This window comes from Micropterus salmoides, unplaced genomic scaffold (genome assembly GCF_014851395.1).
Source record: "Micropterus salmoides isolate LMB-PRFRI ecotype aquatic unplaced genomic scaffold, ASM1485139v1 Ms_hic_scaffold_13, whole genome shotgun sequence".
In the NCBI taxonomy this organism is placed as follows: Eukaryota; Metazoa; Chordata; class Actinopteri; order Centrarchiformes; family Centrarchidae; genus Micropterus; species Micropterus salmoides.
This window is the reverse complement of record NW_024040374.1, coordinates 17807632-17828839: the sequence shown is the minus strand read 5'-3', so window position 1 is coordinate 17828839 and position 21208 is coordinate 17807632. Positions and strand designations below refer to the sequence as shown.

The 21208-nt window shown below is 42.2% G+C and overlaps 1 protein-coding gene across 5 annotated transcripts in view; it reads right to left on the bottom strand.

Annotated features, from left to right (window-relative positions):
• Positions 1-21208, bottom strand: part of LOC119900716 (voltage-dependent R-type calcium channel subunit alpha-1E) — a 114073-nt gene that overhangs the window by 86883 nt on the left and 5982 nt on the right. For 4 of the 5 annotated variants that reach the window (XM_038715906.1, XM_038715907.1, XM_038715908.1 and 1 more), the window contains exon 2: positions 1201-1754. In XM_038715906.1, coding sequence (XP_038571834.1) covers positions 1201-1721 — 521 coding nt within the window. In that variant the 5' untranslated portion in view covers positions 1722-1754. Of the gene's footprint in view, positions 1-1200; positions 1755-21208 lie in introns of those variants that run through there. The other variant, XM_038715905.1, reaches the window with a different exon arrangement.

Sequence of the window (21208 nt, the reverse complement as noted above, 5' to 3'; positions counted from 1 at the left end):
TATTTTTAACCCTTTAAAACACAGAAGTCAGACAATAACACAAACAAACTAGCTAACCGAGGCAGCAGAAGACTAGCAACTCTTGTGCTCTGCAAGGTAAAATTGTTGTTTTTATCAATGTAGTCTAGTGGCTTTGCCAAAAGCAATATAGTGACACTTTCTGGTTAAACAAAAAGGATCTTACTCTTTAAAAAAAAGGTCTATCTCTGTAGGGATCCTACAGAAAATGTTGTTGATGTATTTCCCAAAATGTCAAACTATTCTTTTAAACTTTCAATTACACCAACTAAACTAAACTAAACAGTGGTGTGAACATACACAAATCCATGCACTGAATATTTTTGACCACCTTTACAAGTATAACTGTCAACAATGTATTTTTGTGTGTTTGACATTACTAATGAGAAAACGTCTGAAACGTCTTTTCTAATTGTACTCTAAAGACAGAAATCTGAAGGTAGGTGTGAACATTAGCTTTGACCTTTTCTTTATTCTCAATTGGTTGTCTGGAACATTTACTATGCCACAAATTACCATGATACAAGATTTTGTCTGTATCACCCAGACCTCACTCGTAGCTGAATGCTAACATTGGACTACTCAAATATTGTGGAGGCAACAAAGCTGAACATAATATTAATGTCAGTTGCATCCCCGATAGATTTGTCCTCTTTGTCAAAATTAAATTTGGTTCCGGCTACACTGACATCTCTGCTTGTGTTAAATAGAAATATGGTGAGCCACAGAGGTAAGTCAATGGTCGTTACCACCCTACAAACAAAAAACAGCAGGACTCATCTGCAGTAAATTAATCTGTTTCTGCTTTATATCCTCTATGTGTTTTGATTTCTAACCACCAACACGTTGGGCACTGAATTTTGTCACAATGAAGTTAAATAAAAAATAGAAAGCGCAAAATAGAAATTAAGTCCACTCTGTGATTCCAAAATGTGTTTTTTAGTACTGTTCTAATAAAAAGCAGCCATAGTTACAAAGGGTCAGGACATTATTGTGTGCAGCTGTGTTGCTGTGGTCTGTTTCTACTTTCTATGACCATTGTAAGTAGATCTGAACTCCATACCTGATTTCAGAAACAGCAGCGAGGAAAACTTTCATGATACAGACTATTTAGCATAAAGCTTAGGATAATTTAGCAGGCTGGAGAAAAAAAGATTGTATTTATATCAGCATCATACTTACTCCCACTCCTTGCGTCGTGCCTGTGGTGTGCTTTGAATCTTATGAGCCTGGTGGGCTTTGACAATGTCCCTCTGCTCAATCAGGCCACCCCGACGTCTCTTGATCACATTGGGACTGACCGCCGAATCTCCATCCAACCCCAGCATCCCCCCTCCAACTTCAAAAGTTGATACCACATCAAGAGACAGGCCAAGACGGTTTGGATGCAGAGGGGCAGCATGGCCAGACATGTGTGGGAGGTAGAGGGTGTCATAGCTGGTTGAGAGACTTCGTGGCTCCAGAAGGGAGTGGGACTCAGAAAAGAGGCTCGACCCACCGGCCAGTCCTGCACGATGCTTCTGCCAGTCCTCTGGAGAAGAGGGAAGGATGTAGTGCCTGGGGGTGCTGCTACCACACATTGTACCCATGCCCAGACTAACAACTGGACACTCCGACCCTGCTGGACCTCTAGGTAGCCCCAAAGCATTGTGGTCCCCTGTCAGAGACTGCGAGCTGACCGAACAGGAGCCCAGTTCCAGCATGGTGGGAAGGCTGCCCGGGATCTCAGCATAGTGCTGCAGTAAGGAAAGGGAGTAGAAAGGAAATGGAATACAGGGACAGAAAAAGTGAGAAACTCTAATACCATAGATAATATTATGTACAAATCTTAATTGGCATCAAAGAACATAAAACATCAGGAACGTTTATTAAGTGTAATTTCACTTTAACAGAGGCTATGCTGACTAGGGATGTAAACAAATATAATTAAATGTTTTGACTATGAACAAATAATGTGTTATACAGACAGCATCTGAATTTGTGATTTAGTAGTAGACGTGAAGTTAGGGACTGTCTCAAAAGTGAATGCAAAAAAGATTTATTCAGTAAGTCTAACACACCAGATCAACTCATCCCATTATATGCACAACCTCTAGTTAAAAAGAAAAAATAATAACAATAGCTTTATTTGTATAGCACTTTTCAATATAGGTAACAAAGTGCTTTGCAGCAATCAATGTAAAACATGGACAAGTCAAATAAAAATCAGTGTCACACACAGCGGTGCAACGACTAAAACATAAAACAAGTCAATTCACAATTAAAAATTACCCATGGCAATTCTGACTGAAGTGCACAGCTTTCTTTCAACATACGTTTTTTTGAAGATGCAGTCCAAATACAAATCATGTATGCTTTATCACTATAAAAAGTATAATATTGATAACTTAAATTATAAATAATAATAATAATAATATATTAAAAATATTATTATAAAATATTATATTATAAATATAATAATATTAGGATTATATTATATGGCATATTTTGCGGACTGCTAAACATATGCTGTACATAAACTGTATATACAGGCCACACGCATCTCCACTAGACCATCTGCATTTTTTTAAGCTTATACTTCTTTCTTTTTTTGTAGTGAAGCACACCACAGACAGCTGTTCATCACACAAAGTTAATATGTTGTGAACTTATTTAAAGTATCTGTAATGATTGATCAATGCCCCCAATATCGCTATGAGCTTTCTGGTTTCATTAAAGTGTAAAATCAAGGATTCAACAAAATAAAAAAAGTTTTCTTCCTTCATGAAAACAATTTTTGCCCAGTAAATTTCTGCTGTCAGTCAGCCTGGTGAAGACATTTTGGCCAGCCACTGTCTTCTTAGCTTCTCAGGAGCTGCTGTTGATAGAACAGATGGTATAGATACAGATAGCAGCTTTGTATTACACCCATGGAGACTTGATGCAGCAACATCATTCCCACTTACAGGTGCGGACACCAGTCTGTACTTGGGTGTTGGCTTTTAGCTACATCAGTCATACACCTGAAGAGATCTAGCTTCTGTGTAACCTATTTGTTCAGCTAACCTTCCAAGGCAATTTGCCAATGGCTCCAAAGCTCTCACTGTCTTTAAAAGAGTCACTTTAAAATATTACCTCTAAACAAAACCAATTAGATAAGCTTTAACACAGCCATGTAAAACAAATAATCATTTAATACTGCCAGTGCTATGCTTAATGGTGCAATTAGGAAGAGAGAAGAACGGGAGAGTAATTTTATCAACCCATCTTCTTCTTTATCTGATAGGAACATTGAGGACTTGTCTGTGTTTGGTATGTGCTATAAGCACGACATGCACACACTGCATCTTATTGCCTGACATGCTGCAAAAGCCTCTGCATTGCTGCTGCTCCTGCTCTAGATTTATGAAGCCCTCACCATTTTAGTTAGCAGAATGAAAGATTTCTGGTTTACATTCCCTCTGGGAGAAAATGTTCTAAGATATTGCGCAGTAAAAAGTGGATGTTGTGCAGTTGTATGGAGCAGATAAGATGAAAGAATGAAAGCTATTCAACTGTCTTGAGCATCAGCTTAACATCCATCAGGCTGCTTAAGCACCCCGAGAGCCATTAATTACACTGCTGTCAATAAGTGGATACACTGCTATGAATGAGATTCTAATTTTCAGAGGGCCCCCTTGAGTTGAGGATGCTGATGGAATCACTTGTGCAAGAAAGGTGCTCCTCCTTGATTTAATGATGTCTCCATTAACACCTTCACATATCAACATTTTTGCACAAACTGAAATATATATGCTTTGCTAATATCTTGTGTGTACAGAGAAGAAGCTACAAGCCTAAGGGTGAGAAGCAGCAGAACAGAGATTGTTGATGTGAGAGAATTTGTTCTTTGTTTTCAGGAACACGGGAAAAAACCCCAGCAAAAATCTGCTTTAATAAACTCATGAGGCAGAAAGTGACATTTTTCAAATGAAATGATAAAACAAATGAACAAATGTGGCAAAAAAAAAACCAACTTAAAATTAATCATTAAACACTTTCCTGATTTCTCAGCTTATTAGAGCTAGTAGAAGTGAGCTAACTGGTGTCAGTGCTGGTGTAAGTGTTGTTCAGGTGAACTATTCTTTACCAAGTCTCTCTTTTAGCGCCTTTTAACTCACTGTTTTGATTTAACAGCCCACAACTCAACAGTTTTTCATTCTTATCTTGTTTTAAGGCAAAACCTCTGGATAAACCCACTGTATGCTTGCAGCTCAGAAACAGCAGAGACATAGTTAGCACCTAGCTGTAGTAGAGCATTTAGCAACTAGCTAACATTAAGTAGCAAAATATTTCTCTCAGTAGTTAGTAGAATCAAAAACTTGGCTAAAAGGAGAGTTCCAAATCTCACTTAGCAGGGAAATATAATACTGTACTTCAGTGCTTTTTCCACCTATTTCCCCAGTTAGTCAGACAGTGGTGGTCACAACAACGGCAAGCAATAGGTTCAATGCCTAAATGAAGCAAATTCCCACCCCTGGCAGAACTGTTAAACCACAGTGCCGTAGGAGGACCATTACTCTCCACTCTGACAGCTCTCATTGGAATAGCTGAAGAGCACACATTCATGGCCACTGCAACTAGACATATATCCTCTACATGGGGAAAAATGACTAATATCAAATTACTGCAGTTGTGGTCCTTGCTGATTGGAATGATCTAAAGAGCTGAGCATTAAATTAACTATAAATACATGTTTAAAGCACACTTTTCATTTTGAAGCAGCAAGCAGTGATGTTTACTGTATATAGTTCCTGAATGACCATGCCCGTTACTTCTGACGGCTTAAATTCCCTGCTCTCTGGGGGGTGTTAAAGGTATATAATGACAATGCAGTTGCTCTTTAAATCTGGCTTCCAGACCTGGCTTTAATTGTAGCTGCTTAATGAATATGAGCTGAGCTTCCAACAGAGACAGAAAACACTTGGAAATCACCAGCCCTGCCCTCTGCCTTCTCTTCCCAGCTATATTGAGTCCTTCAAAATTATGTCCGTATAGGGTGAGACTCATCTGGAGAAGACCATTGAAATATATAGATGTGAATATTTATATATGATTTTAAACATACAATGGCCCATTGTGGGATTCCTGGCAGGAGGAGCTCTGTCTGAGAAATGGCAGGGGAACTTCCATTGATCCGGTGCTGACTGAATCCATTTTGCAAATTATGTTTTCAAACTGGCTGAACAGGAATGCCAACACGATTAGCTGATATATAAGGATGGTTGAGCAAAGACAGTTGGATCTGTGTATGACACTGCCAGAGGAGCTCCAGCCACATGAACAAGAAAATACAAAAATACTAAACAAACTGACTCAGAAAGGTGCCATATTCATTATCAATAGAAATAAAATTGGCTGGTACAAACATTTAAACACCAAAACCTCAATGCCAGACTTGAAAAGATGAAGTACATACAGTACTGTGCAAAAGTTTTAGGCAGGTGTGGAAAAAATGCTGTAAAGTAAGAATGCTTTCAAAAAAAAATAAGTGGTAAACTTAATTTAACTTGAGTTAAGTTGAGGGCAGTTGTATCTAATACAAAATACACAGAAACAACACAAACAATATACAATTGTGTATATAGCTGTACAGATGTACTACTGTAAAGATGCACACACAGAGATGTTTTGGAGCTTGAATGAAGGATTGACAGGGTTACAAGTAACAATATAATGTGTGTGTTGGGTGTGTGTGTGTGTGTGTATGTGTGTGTGTGTGTGTGTGTGTGTGTGTTTACACACAATATTTTAGATTAATATGGTTAGTAAAAGTTTGAATGACAAATAGGCCTCTTTTTGAGGATGAAAGCTAAAATTGATATAGACACTGTTGCCACAAGCACAAGGCTGCTCTTTAACATATTGTAGTTCTTATCAGCAAAAGTGCACTTGGTTCATCTATGGTGCACTCATGTAAAGGCCATTTAAACTGATCTATACCTAACATATGTAGCCTACAGTATATTCAATACTGAGGCACTTAAGTGACTTGTTTGTGGTCTACCATCTTTTAGTGAGAATGACATCATGAGATAAAACAGATATAAACACTCTAAACAATCCCTTATGTGATGTATTTTGTCTTCACAGTCTATATTCTGTTCAGATACAGGGAATAATTTAAAATTTGGGGAAATATTGCTTATTCCTTTTTCTTGCTGGGAGTTAGATGTGAAGGACAATACCACTCCTGTGTCTGTCAATTAAATTAAGCTACAGCCAGTAGCCAGTTTGCTTAGCTTAGCATTAAAGACCATATTTTTTTCATACTGCACATTGCTGTAGCTCCTCTTTTCACCCTGTGTGTTGAAGGCTTTGTTTTAGCTATGGAGTGATACATCTTGTCTCTAAATAATCTTTGTTGGGAGTTGCACATGCGCAGTTCCTAGTTAAGGACTACTAGCCAATCAGAAGCACAGAAGGGCGGGTCAGCGAGAAGCCCGTAAACAGCTTCGATTCAGCTGTAGGCTACATGTTGCTGACCAGCTTGGCTAAATGGACTGGAGCAAGAGCTCCAGAGTGATGAGTTATTAATCTGTAACAAATGTATCTTTCATCCATAAAGTTTTAACAGAGTTCTGTCTCTACATCACAGAAACAACTTTATATCCATTGACTGCCTGGAAGGTAGCTAGTGTATGGAAGGGAGAGGAGAGGTGTGTGCTGCAGCTCAGTGTTTTTCCACCGATGTTTTTGAGGGCTTGAGCGCTTGGCAAGCATTATATGAGGCACATTTAAGCTTTCATCCCTGTGTTATCACAGGGATGAAAGGGAAGCGGCTGGACTACAAACAAGCTGTTTTCAAGCAGTTCAGAGCAGGGTTTTCTCTGGGAGATGGGAACTCCCTTTGGGGTGGAAAAGTAATATAACTCAATAAAGGAACGGGGAAAAGGCAAAAAGCATAATACCACCTCTTTAAAGTCTGGAAACAGCTATACTTATCAGCTGACAGGTGTAGTTTGTTACCTTTGAACAGAGCTAGGCTAAGCTAAGCTAACCAGCTTGCTGACACTTCATATTTATCAAACAGACACCAGAGTGGTATCATTCTGCTCATCTAACCCTCAACAAGAAAGCAAATAAGCACATTTTCCAAAACTAGCTAAGTGTTTGTTTTCATCATTGTTTTATTCCACTCCCTAATGCTAACCATTTCTCAGAACCATTAGTACAGCCAGACCATACCACCAGTCCAAAGACAGATCTTTACCACAGAGCTCTAAAAAACACCCACCCTGCAATGACTAAAACACCAAGGCTCAGCTGCTTCCTATGCACTCCACTGGGGTTACTCCACACAAATATTGTGAAAAGAAATTGGCTGCGGTTTGATATAATTCTCATAATTAGCTTTTAAGGGGTTGGTTGTAGATTAGCCTTAGTCACTGAGCTTTCAGACTGCCATTATCTGAAATAGTTCACAAACATTGCTAAGTGTTACTCACAGCTGTGTGGTGACTTTCCAGTTACTTAGGTCAGGTGAAAGCAGACAAAAGAATGTCAGCCTTTGACAAAAACTGAATCACAATATTAGAAGTTTTTTTTACGCTCTTTGTTGGACAGCCAGGTGCCTGCAAGGTTACTAATGAGGAGTGAAGGAGAGGCACAGGCAGGCGAGAAACCTTCTCACACCTGCTGCCCACAGCGGCCCATGCAACAGCCTGATTACACATCATACTTCACCACATCCTTCCCTCAAACTGGATGTCACCCTGGTGAATGGCCAAACATGTGTCGGGAAGTGTTATGTCACCTGAACCTACTCTCATGGGCAATGCGTTTGAATGGAAATCAGGCGTAAATAAGCAGCTGAAAATAACCATCATGTAGCAAGATGGAGGAGGTTCAGCCACAATGCTAAGAAATCTTGAGGACAGCTTGAAGCATCCAAAAGGGGAATATTAAATATATTTCATGCTGGAAATCTGATGATGTCAGTCACCTTCAATCACAAAAATCTGGCCTGATGATGTCATTTCCTACAAATAATATTTACTATTATTTAAGTTTTTCTAAATGTGATTCTTCATCATACAGGTAAATTAAAGAATAGGGCAATAAGATGGAAGGTTAAAACAAATATTACAAAAAAGGTTTAATCAATTGTACAAGAAATCTTTATGCTAGTGTGATGCATCTTATGTTTGAATTTGAATGAAGCTATCCATCATAATGTAGTGGGAACAGAGGGGACAGAACAATATTCTGTGCATACATATGACTCAACTGTGTCAAAGTTAAAGTACTGAATCATTTTTGGTCACACTGTGTGCTGTTTATTATTTTAAATTTACATTTACTCATTTGGCAGACGCTTTTATTGAAAGCGACTTACATTTGAGGAACAACATTCAAGCATCACCAAAGTATCAATACAGCAAGTGACAATAGGTACTAGTAAGAGCAGTAAGAAATACTAGTAAGAGATAATATGCCATGTATGGCATCAATGGGATAAATACCTAGGGAAAGAAGTAAGAGTTGAAAGAAATAGTGCAATCAATACAAGGTATTGTATGGAGATGGAGATGGAGAAGAAGAGCACAGGAAGTGCATGTTAGAGGTTAGGGGTTAAAGGTGTTAAGAGAAAGGGTTCTCTGAAGAGATGAGTTTTCAGGAGCTTTTTGAAGTTAGAGAGGGATGCCCTTGCTTTGATGGCATGTGGTAGCTTGTTCCACAATTGTGGTGTTACAGATGAGAACAGCTGGGACTGAGATTGCTTTGTGTGTATGGATGGCAGAACCAGGCGGCGTTCGTTGGAGGAGGGCAGTGGCCAAGAAGGAACCCCTTCACTCAATTAGCCATAGTTATAATGAACACATCATATACCGGTTATCAAAATTTATTGTACCAACATTTCTATTTTTCAAACACAAATGCATTTAGAAAAAGCTCCATTCATTTAATTAACACAGAAGAAATATCTAAATATTGGACTGATATACAATTATTTCAGTGCAAGGTTGGTTGTAGTGCATTTATACTTTCTTTCTTCCCATTCCATTACATGTTGTAAATAAGAACACATTTATCTCAAAAAGCTTTGACACTCACCCACAGGTGGATCTGTATAAAGTTCTGTCTTAATGAGATACTTGTGGCCTCTCAATAGACTGTATGTCAGTTTCAGTGTTTGTGCATCCAATCTGCATGAGTTGGAACAGCGTTTCATCTATCAGTCTATTTCTCTCTTTTGACTTGATGTGCTTCATTGTTGAGAAGCTGCTCTCACAGATGTAAGTGCTCCCTATCATGCTGGCCATTGACAGCGCAAAATCCCTTAGGAGTGGAAAGCGGGACTCCGGTAGCAATCTCCAAAATGAAATTCCCCTCTCACTGCGCTTTGCTTCAAAGAAGGGGTCTGACTGTAGTTCGTACAGTTCAAGCTGCAACTCCAGAGGTTGGTCGCTGGATAACGCAATTCGTGACTGCATGGCGTAGAAATCTTGAATGTGGTCCTTGAACTGCTGCTGCAGTGTTGCAACGTCGGCTCTGTACTTCAGAAATGACTTCTTGCATTCAGGGACAGTGTACCAAATTTGGATGGTCGGAAGAAAAGCTTTCTTGGAACAGGGCTAGTTTACACTGAAATGCATTCATGTGTGCATAGAGATCCAACACAGTTTGGCCTCTTCCCTGCAACTGCATATTCAGGTGATCGAGATGTGGGGTAATATCTGTAAGGAAAGCCATGTCGCAGAGAAACTCTGTGTCCCTGAGTTTACTGCAGTAAGCACTTATATCATGAAGGCTGCCCTCCAAGAAAACTGGGATTTCAGCGCGCAGCGCAAAAAACCTCTCCAAGCACTTCCCGCGGCTCATCCATCTGATCTCAGTGTGCATCTGTAAATCCCCATAAGCTGCGCTCACTTCATCCAAAAATACAACAAACTTCTGATGGTTGAGAGACCGGTTCCCGCCTCGAATGAGATTGGTAACCTTGGTAACTAAATCCATGACATGGCTGAAGTTGACTGTCTTCGCACAGATCAAAATGAAATGCGATTTAGCCTGTGAAAATAATTCTTACAAAGAATACTCACATTCATAAACATAAGTTAGCTAGTAATATTTTACCCACCTGATATATGATGCAGTGCAGTATTGGGCAGTCAATGCCGCTCTGTCTGAGGAGCCCGGCAAATCCAGTGCATCTTCCTTGCACTGATGGTGCGCCATCGGTAACAACAGCAGAAAGCTTGTCAAAAACACTTTCAACGGCGTTGAAAATATCTTTGCCTTTGGTAGTGTCATGCAAAGACACCAACTTCAGTAAGTCCTCATGCACTTCAAATGAATTGTCAATGGCTCTTGTGTAAATGAGGAGCTGGCTTACATCCATCACATCTGTACTTTCATCCAATGCTAAGGAGAAGTATTTGCAGTCATGCATAACTTTTTTTAGATTTCCTTCGACATGATTTTGAATGTCAAAAATTCTTCGTGTGACTGTGAGATGGGACAGAGAGACTGTTTCAAAGTTTTTAGCCATGTTATCATCTCCAAAAGCTTTAGCCATCTCTACTGCACTGTTTCACCTTCTGACAATGGCTTCTTTGCTTTAGCAAGCTCAAGAGAAACCCTATAAAATGCTGCAAGAGCGGACTCTTGTGTAGTCGTAGCTTTGGTAAAAAGGCTCTGCTGTCGATGTATTTTTCCCTTGAGGTCAGCGACGATAGCGGCTCTGGCACCTCCGCCTTACTTGTCATATTTGTCTTTGTGCATGGTGTTGTAGTGCTGACTCAAGTTGAAATCCTTCATGGCTGATTTTGTTTCCAGGCACATAGGTTTGCCTTTGAATTCTATAAAAAGATAATCTGTTTCCCATCTTGCCTGGAAGACACTGTTCTCTTGGTCCAGTTTTGTTTTTTGGCTGCTCATTTCTCTCTTCGTCGCGGCCTGGTGACACCAAGAAGAGACCATGTGCTTGGTTAAGGGCCTCTTGCGTTACAAGGGAGCGCCCTCTGTCGTTGGAAATTATAATTACAATTGGAATCCGGTTCAAATGTGGTCAAATGGCCCGCTTGTTTCCATCGCCTGTGAAACTAAAAATTTATTAATATTTGGAAATTGACTTGTGGCCGCACTGAATGAGGACAAGGGCCGCAACTGGCCGCAAGGCCCATCCCTGATTCAGCCCCTTCTGTGTTGACTAGCTGCATGAATTTATCTTATTTGAAATGAAACTTATGTACTGTGACAGTGTTTCCCAAACATCTCCAGGAGTAAGTTACACCTTGTCCTGCCTGTTTTAGACATCTTCCTGGTGGTACAGTGAAAGCTGTGCCCATTTTTCTGAATGTAGCACAGTGTTCACGATTAGACAGGAGTGTCTTGACTGTCTTCACCTTTCTTATGCCATACAGGGAACTCACTGTGTCACAGCCAGAGAAGCAATATTAGACCAATCAGCGCATCACACACTTCTTCCCCTAGTTGGTCATGGATCCTTTCAACTTCAACTGTGCGAGTGTTGATTCCTTTTCCAGTGTGAAAGTACAGATGAGCCCCAACCTCTTTGTAAAAAGCAAGGGCTAGAACAAACACATCAGTGTCAGGACTTCCGATAACTATATGTCTGCTGTAATTAGCAGCATGTGCACAGTGTAGCAGAAGTCGGGTGTCTGCCTCTTCCTGTACTGCGAACAGATCTGGCATTGGTAAGACTTGCAGATCAGCTGTATTTTGTCTTTTTCTTAGAGCATGGCACTCTCCTCCATGTCAAACGATTAAAGTGAGGTCATCCATCAGATCATTTCCGGATTTGCACCATCTCTCAAAGAAAAACTGTAGGAGATTTTCTTTGTTTTCACCACATGCCAAGAACTTTATCCATTGCTTTGGTGTCCTTTGTTCTTCAGAATATATTTTGGTGACTTGAGAGTCCTTCACAGCATGTCGATCTCATTCTGCATTCTTGATGCTCATGGTTTTGTAGGTGTCCGGTACAAAATGCACTACCTTGGACTTGCTTGCTTTAGCCACACTGACAATCAACCTCAGAGCACTGTCTGCAAACATCCCAAATGTTGCTTGGGGTTTCATGACTTGCTATAGCATGCCCCATACTTTTGTCACAGTTGTAGTTGCAGTGTCTTTTAAGGTCTTGAGCTTAATTTTTTTCATTGGCTCATAGATTCCTGCCTCATCAGTTTGTAGCCTCTTTTCACAAAAATCTAAGAAGGCTTTCTCACTTCTCTCTTTTGCTTCATACATATCTGTGAAAATGGGCTCTGATGCTACATGAACTGATGTGATGTGGTAAAGGACATCTCTATCTATGGAAGGATCAAATGGATTAATCATGTTCTGAATGGGGAGTTTGCATGTTCTCCCCGTGTCTGCGTGGGTTCTCTCCGGGTTCCTCCCACCATCCAAAGACATGCGGGCTAGGTTAATTGGTGACCCTAAATTGTCCTTAGGTGTGAGTGTGAGCTTGAGTGGTTGTTCGTCTATGTGTGGCCCTGCGATGGACTGGCGACCTGTCCAGGGTGTACCCCGCCTTTCGCCCGATGCCAGCTGGGATAGGCACCAGCCCTCCGCGACCCTGTACGCAGGATAAGCGGTTGACAATGGATGGATGGATGGATGTTCTGAATGGTGGACGTGATATTCTTTACATCCTTCTTGTCACATTCTCTTCGTGCATCATCTAGTTTCGCTCGTTGCCTTGTTGTGGTGTTGTGTCCAGCCATGTCTCTGCACCCCATAGTGATGGCTGCGCGCTCATGTTGTGCGATCTATGATCTGCATTTTTGTTGAGTGAAAACCTAGTTTTGGAGTCACAGTTTGCTGTCTGCTCGATCACTTGGTCACATGCAGTATAAAAGCCATAAGTCTGCTGTCTCTGGGCAACAAAATCTCCTGATTGTAGCTGGTGGTTTATTCTTACTAAACTCTAAACTCATCTCCATCCAGTATGTTGATAGGTATCGGGCATTGTTGAGCCTGTCATAAGAGAAGAACCATGGCAAAATGGAACGGGCACTTGACAGATGGAGACTCCAATTTGCCAATTCGCGTTTCTCTGATGAAGAGGAGAAGGTCCTCAACCATCGATATGTATGTGCTCCAAAAGTGGAATGTCTTGTTGGTGGTGTTGTCTTTGATAAATTTTTCATACCCTCTCATAACTGTCAAGAAGTTCTCATACATTACCAAAACATCAAAGTCTTCACCAGGGAAGGCTGTCTGCAGATCAGCAGCTATCTTCATAGCAGCTTCACGGTCGTTTTGTGAAATGATGTCAAGGTATGCCTGCCAGCAGAGTCTTTGAAGTGCCTCATACATTAACTTGTGGGTACGCATGCTTCTGTTGTACTGATGTCCAGTTATGACTCCTATAGATCCTACAGCAACAACTTAGGTTCAATGATGACATCTTGAAATCCTGCATCCCCAAAGCGCTTCCCAATACAGGACCAGTATGCCATGGCTGTATGAAATTACCCCATTCTCAGAACTAGTCATTCCATAAATGCGGTGTTCATCCAGCGACTTTCTTGCTTTTGCTTCTTATCCATTACCAACACAATTTCATTCAGCACCAGTTTGTCTGCTATTTCTATTGAACGAGCATGGATGGTGTGTACTGTGTCTAGGTCTGTTGGACTGGCGTCAATGACGGGCAGGTAACCATTGTTGACTACTGTGGAATTATATCTCTCTGTAGCAGTGTATTGTGACCAGTCCATCCAGGTAAAACACTGCCATGGACTTCTTGAGTCTTCATGAAAAAGTAGGCCGCATCCAGTCTTCGAGCAGAGTCCTGTGTGTCCATGTATGTCTCATGTCCCAGTTCAACTTCTGATCCAAAAGGTTTTGGACCAGTCCTCTTTACTCTAATATAGGTTTCAATATAGGCGTGAGGTGGTTGAAGAGAACTTTTCCTTGTTCTCTGTAGAGATACTGTCTCAGTAGACACACCACAAGTAATTGGCCTCTGAATTACAATAACATTTGTGTTATGTGTTGTTCCCTTTCCAGAGAGTGTTTCTTCACCAAAGTCATTGTTGTCCCGTACAAGAGTTGCTTGAACTTGAACTGTAATGTTTGGTGGGATGTATGTATCACCTCTTTGCAATTGCAGCTCTGCTAGAGCGTTGTCATGTTCCAGTACTTGTGAGTTGGAGGAACAGTGCCCTAGACCATTCAGTATTCCTATCCTGTTGTATGTCGTGCAGCCATGGCTAAGGAGGAATGCTTTGGTATGAGCCAGTGTCATCTCATTGCAAGATTCATGATATCCTGACACAATGACACTATCTTCTGATTGTTCTCCACACTAACATTGGCACACAAACCATCAGTTCTAAATTCTGTAGTCATACCTGTTGTCCAAGCTAAGGACGCTGTATAATTCATTTGGTACCAGATTTGAGGCAGTGTCCAACTGAAGGTCTTGCGCTGTGGGTGGCCATGGCAGTTTAGGAGTAGTTTTGCACTTGGCCTCTATAATCTCCCTGAGTGACATGGGTGCATGATACAGAAGTCTTGAGTCTTTTGTTCCTTGCCCTGCTCCATGACTTGGTTCTGTGTCATCTTCAGTATGGTCTAATGATGATGGCTGTGTAGCTTCATCATGGATTACTTCATCAGCAGTTAAACCATCAACATACACTAAATAATTTTTTTAGGGTTTCAAAAATCTCAAAAATGGATATGACTTTTGAAGGTCAATGCCTTCTTTTTCCTAGGCCATTTAGCCAGGACAGCCTTAACACCTCATGATTTCTCAGCAACCTCTCTTACTTACAGAAATGGGCATAGCCTGCCTGATATGGATTGCTTTCTGGATTTCCCTCTCGAGGAATTTTGGGCTTGTATAACGTCTGTAACAGCTCAAATGATACATGGCCTCTGAAGCTACAAGATCCCTCCCACGTATGTGCATTAGTTGACTTTCATCCCTCCGTTCATCTGCAGCAAGAAGTAGCTTACCTTCAGTTAGTGTTTCACACTGAGCAAGTTTTTCTTTTGACCTTTTACTGCTGTAACTGTGAATTAATTGTATTGGTTCTTTCCGCATTTGAGGCATCAAACAGACAGGAGATGGGAAGCTCTTTTTGGGAGGATTGGGCCATCTGATGCAGAACGCAAAACCCAAACCTTGGATGCAGTGTCATCACTGACTTCCTCTAGCAACAGTTGGGCTTTATCTACATGATTATGGGACACCAGGTATGGGACATAACAAAGGGGACAAAGATGTGTTTATCAAAGGTGTTTATCAAAATGTGCTAATGTGCTTGTTTGTCTTGCACCGTCACAGTGGTGATTGACAAATGGCACTCTTGGAGTGCAGGCCTCATGGGTCCACAGAAAAGCCTACAGGTCTTACACTAATATTTGAACATAACACATTTAAACATTACTATGTTTGTGTCATACACACACTAAAATTCAAAGAACACATAAACAACTGAACATTTCCTTTGTTGTTACAACTAACCCAGACACTTGTTGCCATGAACTAGCTAACCTTACAGCATACAGCTAAAACCTTAGCACTAACAATGTGCAGGAAAGATATCTAGATAAAACTGGCTGTGCTTGCCACAGGGTGCTACTTTTTCCCAATAAAGGACCTTGGAATAAGGTCTAAACTGAGCAGTGCAAAGACGATCAGGTGATTTGTAACGTGTTCCTGATTGGAGAAATTGGACATGTTACAACTAACCCGTATTACAACCAGCCCCGGTCTCCCCTCAGATCTTTTACTTAAGTAAAAGTAGTAAAACCACAGTGTTGAAATGCTATGCTACAAGTAAAATTCATGCATTCAAAATTTTACTTAAGTAAAAGTACAAAGGTATTAGCATCAAAATGCACTCACATTGCCAATGGTAAAAGTACATATTATGCAGAATGGCCCATTTCAGAGTAATAAATTATTTTTTGATTATTATTATTATTATTGATGGATTAACATCATGCTAACATGCTCACAGTGGCAATGCTAGCATACTGATGGTCAGGGACGTGCACAGGAATTTTGAAGGGCAGTTGCTCTGACCTGAAAAAAGGCACTAAACACAGTATCCAAAATGTATTAACAATATAAATGTCACCAAAATACATATGAGAAAAAGAGTTCCTTATATTATTGTTTATTGTTTTTTTTAAATCATTATTATTTTTTATTTTTTTTCCTTTTTTTTTTTTATTTGAAAATAAATAATCTAGATTGAATTGACAGATGGGGAAAACTCGCTTCTAATAAAATATTAAATAAAAAAACGCTTAGATTTCGGAAAAAAATACAATCCTTTTTTAACCTTTTGGCTTCCCGTACATTCAGTTGCGCTTCTAGCTCGTATTCACTTCTGTTGGTACATATCACGTATGGTAACTGGGCAAAACTACGCATGATTTGTTGTAGTATGATTGCATAAAGGAAGGAAACAGGAATTCCGGTAGGGAACAGAATCGACTGACGTGCAGGCAGCGCTGCAGCAGTGCAGCCACTTAAACAGAGTTTGCCCTTCCCCTACTGACTTTCACTTTCGGTGCCCGAATGGAAGTGAATGAGGCTTTGCGATCGCGATTATTTATTTTTTTTTTTTTTTTTTCTCGGAAGGGCGAGTCGGAAGGGCAACTTGAGTCAGGAAAGGCAAACGGGCAGTTGCCCGGGCAACCAGAGCAACCCCCCTGTGCACGTCCCTGCTGATGGTTAGCAGATATAATGTTTTCCTCATTCATCATCAGTGTTAACACTGTCATTAAATTTGCAGTATTTGATCATAAACCAAAGTATTTTGATCTGTTGATGGCGCCAGAGCGGTGGTCCTCAACCTTTTTTGGGCCAGCGCCCCCCTATCCATTATCCAGGTCCCTTACTGCCCCCCATCAAAAAAGATGAAGACCTGTCTCCCGCACGCGTCGAGTCCATTTTGTCCTCAGTGACCAGAGTGCAGTTAGGCCGCGCCATCTCTGTAAAACACTTTCAGAGGGTGTTGGGTCTCCTGGCAGCAGCGTCCAGTATAATACCTTCTGGACTACTGCACGTGAGAGCCCTGCAGTGGTGGCTAAAATCCAAGGGATTCTCCCCGAGGGGAAATCCGCTCCATCTGATACGGGTTACGAGCAGGTGCCTTCGTTCCCTGTCTGTATGGAGGAAATCTTGGTTCCTGTCCCAAGGTCCCGTGTTGGGAGCGATCTGTCGCCGAACAATTATTTACAGACGCCTCACTCACGGGATGGGTCGCGGTCATGGACGGCCGCTTTGCGAGAGGCTCCTGGCAGGAGCATCATTTCTCTTGGCACATAAATTGCCTCAAAATGTTGGCGGTATTCAGAGCTCTGAGGAGTTTTCTGCCTGCTCTCCGCGGTCGCCAAGTCCTTGTCAGAACCGACAATACGGCAGTGGTGGCCTATTTGAATCACCAGGGGGGTCTGCGCTCGCGCCCGAAATGCAAACTGGAACATCAAATCCTCCTGTGGTCCCAGCAGAGACTGCTGTCCCTCAGAGAGATGTACGTCCCTGGGACCCAGAATCAGGGAGCACACATGCTGTCGACACAGGGGCTGAGGCCCGGGGAATGGAGACTCCACCCCGAGGTGGTGGAGTTATTATGGGAATGGTTCGGCCCCATAGACGTGGACTTGTTTGCGTCTCGAGAGACTACATACTGTCCCCTGTGGTTCTCCCTCTCCCTCCATGGTGGGCCATGGTGCAGACGTGGCCGAGGCGGCGTCTATATGCCTTTCCCCAGTTGCTCCGCACCCGGGGGTTCTGGAGCAGGTCCGTCAGGACAGCGTCAGCCTACTACTAGTAGCCCCGTTTTGGCCGGCACGAGTGTGGTTCTCGGATTTAATATCGCTCCTGGAGGGCCCGCCCTGGCAGGTCCATCTGAGGAGAGACCTGCTGTCCCAGGCGGAGGGCCAGATCTTTCACCCGCACCCCACCCTGTGGCAGCTGTGGGTCTGGCCCCTGAGGGGGCACAGTTCCTGGAGGTGGGCCTAACGGCAGGCGCAGTCGAGACACTACTCAGCTCTAGAGCCCCATCCACGAGAAGGATGTACGGCCTGAAGTGGAATGTGTTCGCCACCTGGTGTAGAGAACGGGCGGTGGACCCAGTTACCTGCTCGGTAATTATGATAATGGAGTTTCTCCATCACCATTTCTCCACGGGCCTCTCCCCGCCCACTCTCAAAGTATATGTGGCTGCCATTGCAGCATTGCACGCCCCTCTGAGTGATGGACCCTTGGGGAGGCTTCCACTGGTCGTGCGCTTCCTCCAGGGTTCCCACCTGGGACCTGGCAGTGGTTCTCGAAGAGCAGGCTGAGGCCCCCTTCGAACCCCTGGAGTCGGCTGAGGCCAAGCACCTGACCCTTAAGATGGCCTTTATCCTCACTATCTCTGAGGAGGGTGGGGGATATCCAGGCACTTTCCGTTTCTCCCTGATGCCCGGAGTTTGCCCCAGGGAGGGTCAGGGCCATCCTGCACCCTTGTCCAGGCTATGTCCCTAAGGTTCCGTCCTGTTTGGCAGGGTCCACGGTGCTGCAGGCGTTTCATCCCCCACCTCATGTGACGGCGGAGGACGGGAGACTTATTTTACACTTAGTATTTACACTCTGAGGTCTTCCCGGTGGAGGAAAGCAGACCAGTTGCTGGTGTGGTTCGGGTCCCCCAAGGCTGGGCTCCCCGCTTCTAAACACACCATCAGCAACTGGAGCGTTCAGACTATTTCCCTGGCCTATCAGGTGCGCGGTTTGCCTTCACCTATGGCCGTAAGGGCGCACTCTACTCGAGGCATGGCGGCTTCTAGGGCCCTCCTCGCAGCATCGCTCCAGGATTTGTGTGACGCGGCTGGCTGGGCCACCCCTCACACTTTCATCCGGTTTTACAGTCTGGACCTTCCTTCTGCACCCGGCACCCGTGCGCTCTCCTCTTAGTCGTGCCTCAGGTTTTTGCACGCTGGGGGCAGGCGGGGTTTCATCGCGGCCTAAGTGGGTATCTTGTTCCCATAGTGTCGTCACCGACACAGTTCGAGTTCCCTCGAAGGGGAACGTCTCGGGTTACATATGTAACCCTTGTTCCCCGAGAAGGGGAACGAGACACTGCGTCGGTCCGCCACACCGCCTGGAGTGCCTTGCTTCATAGAAAAGGGCTAACGTGTCCTGTGTGCCGGCGTGGTTATATACGCCTGCGGTTACGCCGTCACACACTACCGTTCTAGCAACACCAATAGGATTGGAGTAGTTTCATTCATAATTCAGCCCTGCCACGCCCAGAGGCGTTCCCATAATGTCGTCACCGACGCAGTGTCTCGTTCCCCTTCTCGGGGAACAAGGGTTACATACGTAACCCGAGACGTTCTCTGACATGTAAAGGCAGCACGAAGCTGCACCACAAGTAGCTGACGGAGAAAAAATACACAGTTTTGTCTAGTCGCAGTGGACTAAACTGGCAGGTTTTAATGTTGCAGACCACAGTTTTTTGCAAGTAGTTTAAAGTTTAAACACGTATTGTTGTGAATCTTACGTGTAAACTCGCCTTACAATTTCCAACCAACAAACGCCCACCAAAAGCAGCTCAGCACCCCCCCTTTCAAAATATTGGTTCCAGCGCCCCCCATCATCCTCAGAACGCCCCCATTGAGAAACACTACGCTAGAGGAACACTTAAAGTGGAACTCCACTGATTTACCCATCAAAGTCTGTTTACAGGTATCGGGAAGTACTATTGCACGTGTAAAAAAAATTTTATGAAGCCCTTTGTGGCCTGAGTCTCCGACAAAACTGTTGGCGGTCGAGTTGCATTGCAGTTAATCCCCAGGTTAATATCTCTGGTTCTGCTACAATTCTGATCCTTTTTTAAAAAAAAAAAACAATGTGACAGGAGAACAATTCTAAATCGTACATGAAAGTACTCACCAACCATTGTTAAGGAACCACGAATTGGCCTCTCTGTACAAAAATGTCATGGCAAGCCAGTCTAGACCAAAGTAGTGGACGGATCAACAGCCTAAACTTGTAATCACTAGAGCCATGCCTCTAGCATCGCTAAAAATGTCAAGGCAACAAAGAAATAGCATAATGTTAGCCCCTGTGGTCTGACTATCAAAACACAATATAATGTATCACCTACCTTCTGTAGACGTGTTAATGCAAATAATATATTGTACTTGCCATTCATATCATGCATCCATTTGCTTTATTTTTCTTTCATGATTATTTGCTGTATCCCTCCACTGTATGTTATTCTGCAACAACAACAACAACAACCCAATTCCCCTGCAGGGTGTATTAAAGTTTCATATTATGATTATGTAAGTATTGTGCCATAAACACTGAATTACCGCACTTCGAATACATTGGTTAGTTGGAAGCCTGAGTAAGAGACGTTTGACAGTGCACATACGGGGTAACTCAACTTGTGGATTTGTTTTCTGTGTTAAAGCTTACATTTTGTTTTGTATTGGACCTAATAAGGAACATTATTAAACAACATAGTAGTACTTAATTTTGATAAAGCTGTCAGTTGCTGAGAGAGTCACACTTATTTTAGCAGAAAAACTAACGGTAAGTCTTCTTTTCACCTTTGTGCCCATTTTCTTTAATAATTTATAAGGCAATCAGGCCTTTTGTCTTTACTACTCGAGACCCATAGTGTCAGGAACAATAATCCTGTCACTCTAACATCTACTTCACCTGTATTCTTTTCAATGTTTTCATGCTTTTATCTTGTATTGTTTTTTGTATTATTGTCTCTTGGGTATTATTGTCTTTACACTTGTTAAAGCACTTTGTAACTTGTTTTTGAAAAGTGCTCTACAAATAAAATAAGGATTATTATACTACTTACTATTTATTAATAATAATAATCATCACTCAAAATACATCTACACGTGCTGTTCATTTGGATATACTGTATATATTATATCCATCTACCTCATGTACATAAAAATACCTGCACTGTCTTGCTGTCTACAAATGTTGTTGTTTTTGTTTATGTTTGTGTGTATGTGTACATAGTAGTTTGTGTCTGTTTTTTGTTGAGCTTGTTGTCCCGTGTGCTTATGCTTGTGCTGTGTATGTACGGTGATGTGCAAAGGTTTTAGGCAGACGTGGGAAAATTGCTGTAAAGTAAGAATGCTTTCAAAAATAGACATATTACAAAATTAAATTTATCAATTATTTTTGAAGGAACTTGGCAGGCAGGTT